General features: G+C 34.1%; 1 protein-coding gene across 1 annotated transcript; it reads right to left on the minus strand.

Annotated features, from left to right (window-relative positions):
* Positions 1-524: 524 nt before the first annotated feature.
* On the minus strand, positions 525-1254 carry LOC137825292 (uncharacterized mitochondrial protein AtMg00810-like). Its single transcript, XM_068630967.1, has 2 exons — positions 828-1254; positions 525-754 (listed from the first exon to the last, which is right to left on the minus strand). Exons 1-2 carry the CDS (start codon positions 1252-1254, stop codon positions 525-527), a joined length of 657 nt encoding a protein of 218 aa, XP_068487068.1.
* Between the last annotated feature and the right edge of the window lie 4843 nt (positions 1255-6097).

The following is a 6097-nucleotide window of genomic DNA, read 5'->3' on the forward strand; positions in this document are numbered from 1 at the left end:
TGCAAAACTGTTCAATTGATTCATTCATTTTGATTTAATTCAATAATATATATAATAAAATTACAAATACTAAAAGCTATAAAATAGAAATATTAACAACCCTATAAAGTGATCATTAATGCAATAATAACGGTAAATAATTTAAGGGTAATAAAATCTGAATTAATAACCAACATTTAAGGCTAATAAAATCCGAATTAATAACCAACATCCTCCCTTAATTCTGATTTGGAACAACCTTCATGCCCAACAAATTTCTTAACTTGATGAAAGCATCAATCTTCAATGGCTTAGTGAAAACATCTGCAATATGATCTTAGGATATGCAGTATTCCAATTCCAATTTGATCATGTTCTTCCCAACTTGGTCTCGCAGGAAGTGATATCGAATATCAATATGTTTACTTCTTTGATAAAAAAACCGGATTCTTTGCAAGATTAATTGCAGAGACATTGTCAACATAAATCTTAATTGGAACATCTAGATTAAAACCAAAACCAATTTGAGTCATGATATTGCTAAGCTAAACTGATCGACAAGCACTTGCTGCTGTTACATATTCAGCTTCACAAGTAGATGATGCAACAATTGATTGTTTCTTTGATGACCACAAGCAAACAGTCTTTCTGATCATAAAACAATGACCACTTGTGCTCTTCCTCTCGTCTGAATCTCCATCCCAATCATTGTCTGAGTATCTGACGATCTCAATCTTCTTAGATGAAGAGTAAAATATACCAAAAGTTGTAGTACCTTTGATGTAGCACATAATTCTCTTTACAACTTGTAAATGAACTTGTCGAGGTGAATCCATGTATCGACTGACCAATCCCATAGCATATGTTGGGTCTAGTACACGTGAGATATCTAAGGCTCCCAACAATCTGCTTAAAGTATGTTGCTTCTACAGTTCGCCCATCACCTTCCTTCGTAAGCTTAATTCCAAATTCAATTGGAGTCATAACTGAGTTTGAATCCTCCATCTTAAACTTCTTTAAAATCTCAGCAACAAATTTCCTCTGATGAATGAAAAATCCATCGTCTCCTTGGATGACTTCAATGCCCAAAAAGTACGACATAAGACCGAGATTAGTCATCTCAAATTCATTCATCATGATATGCTTGAAGTGACCAATCATTTTGAGATTACTTCCTGTAAAAATCACATCATCAACATAAAGACATAAAATTAGCAAATCTCCATAATCATTAGCCTTTACATAAAGACCGTGATGCACATTTTTTGAATCCATTGTTATAAAGAAATTAATCAATCCTTTTGTTCCAAGCTATTGGTGCCTTTTCAAGACCATATAAAGCCTTAGTTAGTTTGTACACCTTCTCCTCTTTTCCAAATTGTATGAAACCCGACGACTGCTTTACATAAACCTTTTCATCAAGTGGGTCGTTTAGAAATGCAGACTTGACGTCCATTTGGTGAATTTTCCATTGTCTTTGTGCAACTAAAGCATTGATTAATCTCATTGTTTCCATTCGAGCTACAGGAGAAAATATTTCTTCGTAATCATAGCCTTCTCTTTGCTTGAATCCCTTTGCCACCAACCTTGCCTTGTATCTATCAATCTCACCATTTGCTTTCACTTTAATCTTGTACACCCACTTCGCATCAATTGCTTTGTGTCCTTTTGGAAGATCAGTGAGATGCCATGTATTATTTTTCTCAATCGCCATTAACTCTTCATCCATAACCTCTTTCCATTTAGGGTGTTGAATGGCATCTGCAAGTCTCACGGGTTCTGAATCTGCAAGAAAAGAAAAGTGAACCAAATCTCCATTGTCATCAACTTCATCATCAAGATTTACTTCGCAACCTTGAAGGTGTACAGGTTGTCGTTGTTGCCTTCTTGGTCGCTTCATCATAGTTGCAATTGGAGCTGCAACTTCAGGTTGAATTACAGCTTCAGGTTGAATTACAGCTTCATGTTGAACTGTAGGTGCTTCAAGAGTGACTTCATCTTCCACATCATCATTCAAAATGTAAATATATCGTTTTTTCGAATCCATTTCAGCTGCTACGTTTCATTGTCATTCCTCATCTTCGGTAAATGTAACATCACGACTGACAATCATCTTCTTTGTCATTGGATTGTACAGTTTGTATCCTCCATGCTTATATCCAATGAAAATGGTCTTCACTGCCTTATCATCCAACTTCAATCTTGTTGCCTTGGGGACATGAGCATAAGTAATTGACCCAAATACTTTCAAGTGTTGCACATTGGGTTTGAATCCGCTCCATGCCTCAATCGGAGTTGTGTTAGGAACACTCCGAGTGGGTGATCTGTTTATCAAATATACCGCACATGTTACGGCCTCAACCCAAAAATAATTTGGCAAACCTTTCGCATTAAGCATGCTCCTCGCCATGTCCATGATTGTTCTATTCTTTCTCTCGGCAACTCCGTTGTGTTGAGGTGTGTAGGGACAGGTTATGTTATGCTACAACCCAAGTTCTTCACAATGCATCTTGAACTCATTAGACTTGTACTCACCCCCTCCATCACTACGCACCATCTTAATTAGTCTGTCACTCTGTCTTTCAACAAATGCTTTAAATATTTTAAAGCAATGGACTACCTCATCCTTGCTTTTCAATAGATAAATCCAGGTTTTCCTTGAAAAATTGTCAATAAAGGTTAAAAAATACTTATTACCTCCAATTGATGATATGTTCATCGGGCCACAAACATCTGTATGAACAAACTTCAAAGGAAATTTCGCATGCCAAAGACTCCTTAACAAATGGTATCTTGTGACTCTTTCAAAAAATGCAAGCATCACACAATTGATCAGGGTGATGAATATGGGGTAAACCATTCACTAAATTTCGTTTGGAGAGATTTTCCAAACTCTGAAAATTCAAGTGCCCAAAGCGTAAATTCCACAACCACGATTCATTATTCACTATTGCATTCAAGCACTTGAAATCACCCATATGAAAATCTACTGGAAACATGCGATTTTTTGATAAAAAGGTTTTAAGAATCAAACTACCTTTTTTTTATAAAAAATTGAGAATTGATTTTCAACTATGTGCATCACGTAACCCTTTTCGGCTAGCTGTCCCATACTCAACAGATTACTTTTCATATCAGGTACATAGAAAACATGATAGATGTACCTGTGATCACCATTCTTCAATGTGATAAGAATTCGCCCTTTTCCAGTCACTGAAACGAACCTTCCATCCCCGAATTTCACTTTTGTACGAAATGAGTAATCCAAATTTGCAAACAACTCCTTCTGACCACACATATGATTAGTGCAACCTGTATCCAAATACCAAGTCTGATTGTTTGGGGTTTCATTTGATGTGGGTGTCATTAGTACTGCATGATCCTCTTCATCTTGTTTGTGATTACTATCTTCTTAAGCACAATTGGCAACATGATTATCACCTTTTTATCTGCACTCATTTGCATAATGGTCGCGTTTGTGGCGGTTATAACACTCCTCATTTGATTTATTATACATGCTTCCTCGTCCTCCGCGCCAAGAGTTATTTGAACTTGGATTGTGATTGGAACCAATGTTGTTTTACTCAGCGCCTCCATGATTCTGGCCACCATGACCTTTACTGGAATAACTACCACCACATCCCCGTGAACTACCGTGTTTATGATAGGAGCTACCAATTGAGGCTTGTGCCTGTAAAGCCTGTTCAATTGGTTTTTCAATCTTATTGTCATTCATCTGTTGCTCATGCGCTCGTAGGGAACCGGACAATAACCTTACTGTCATTGGCCTCTTCAATTGCGGCAACAACATGTTCAAATTTGGGAGTTAAAGACCTCAAAATCTTCTCCACCTTTGCCTACTCCGAATGTGTTTCACCATTGGTCTCCATCTGATTTGTCAAGGCAAGAACTTTATTTATATAGACATCAACCGTCTTTGTGGTTTCCATCTGCAGCAGTTCATATTGGCGTCTTAGGGTTTGAAGATGACAAAATGATTCAAGCCTCACTTGCAGTTATTGATCCTTCTATATGCTCAAACGTCTCGTTATTCATCCCTTGATGGATGAGATACAAAGCCTTCTCGTTGCGTCTCAGTTGCATTATCAGCTAATACAGACACTACACTCTCAACGACATCCCATAACTCATGATAATCAAACAAAACTCTCATCTGCACACACCACCGATTGTAATATTTTTCATCAAGGATAGAGACTGATAATTGGGTAGAGTTTATGATAACAAACTGGCTCTGATACCAGTTGTAGAAACTAATTGAAGGAAATAACATAAGGCAAAAGGTTGTAGAAACATATTGAACGTAATTGCACGAAATTGCAAAACTGCTGAACTAATTCATTCATTTTGATTTACTTCAATAATATATATAATAAAATTACAAATACTGGAAACTATAAAATAGAAATACTAACAGCTCTGTAAACTGACTATTAATACAGTAATAATGATAAATAATTTAAAGATAATAAAATCTAAATTAATAATCAACATTTAAAGCTAATAAAATCTGAATTAATAACCAACAGATAATGAGTTGTGTTATAAGTTATGTACACCGAATTCAAGACCCAAACCATCCGATCTAAAATTATTAAATAATATTAATATTGTATGATTTTTATATTTCTATATATTATACCGTTAATTATATTTAAAATTAAAAAAAAATGAAAATAAACTATCCAAATGGTAAAAGTAACTCCACACACTTTAACAACACAACACATTTTAAATCACTCGTATCTTTATGTAACGACTTACTATCTTTTTATCTAACCATCATTATTAACATTATTTTTTAAAATCATATATAAAAGTATGATTGTCTCTTTCTCACTAGTAATAATCACAGTAATAAAACTATTATTCAATCTACTCAATTATTCTATTGTCTAAAGATAGGGAACCAATGTATCGAAGGTCTAATTCTCGCGTAATCAATTCTTTTTTTATAGTAAAGTATTCTTTTCTTCAACAAATTTAAATTATTTAATATAATAAATTTATTGATAAAGTGTTTTTTATACTTTAAGATGTGTTATCATCATATATATTATGATAATAAGAAACAACTCTCTTATAGTTTAGATCTAAATTATTTTTTACCTTGATATTATTTTGAATAAGATAATAATAATAATAATTTGGATAAATCAATTTATGTGTGACAATATTCTTTGGATGAATATTACTAGGTCCTTAATTGTTATATTACACATCAATTCAAGGTGTTTGGGTTTCCTTCTTATTTCCATTTAGATGAAGTTAAGTTTGAACACAAGTCCAAGAAGAAAATGTTTGTTGGCTATAGGATTAGAGTAAAGGGAAGCTTAGGCACAAGTGGAGTTTTCTTTGAATGAATCGTCTAATAGACATGAGGTTCCTACAGACGATGCACCCAAATGTATATTGCAACAATCACCATGCATGGGGAGATTAAGTCTTTATAGAAGAGTTACACTAGAGATTTGGGAATTGGTGAAACTAGCTGAAAGTAGGAACATTTTTTGTTGTAGGTGGATACTCAAGAAGAAGATCACTTCTAGAGCATCTAATGGTAGAGAATCTAGAATAAAGATAGTCAAGTCCAAGACTATATTGGTAGCCAAGGGCTACATCTAGAAGGAAGTAGTGGACTGCAATATATGTTCTCTTGATAATAGGGTTTTATTTGTCCTAGCAGTATTGTTAGACATAGAGCTTGAATAAATTGTTTAGTTCACTGTTTCTCATGAGTACATTAGAACTTATAATTCATGTGTCTATCATAGAAGATGGATAATGATGAGTTTGTCTACCTGTATATAAGCAACATGTTGATACCATCATGCTGAAATCAAAAGGTTGAAGTTATTACTTGATAGTGATTTTGAAATAAATGATGTGCACATAATTAAGAAGATTTTGGATGGAAATTAAGAGGAATTGAGCGTAGAAGAAGCTCATTACATGTTAAAGGGGTTACATAAAAAAAGATGCTGAGAAATTTTACAATTAAAGGTGGTAAAGTCATGAACACAACTCTTACAACATCATACATCTTTTAAACATCAATTCTAGTCAAAATTATTCAAATAAAAAATACGTGAATCAT

This window comes from Phaseolus vulgaris, chromosome 8 (assembly GCF_000499845.2).
Source record: "Phaseolus vulgaris cultivar G19833 chromosome 8, P. vulgaris v2.0, whole genome shotgun sequence".
Taxonomy (NCBI): Eukaryota; Viridiplantae; Streptophyta; class Magnoliopsida; order Fabales; family Fabaceae; genus Phaseolus; species Phaseolus vulgaris.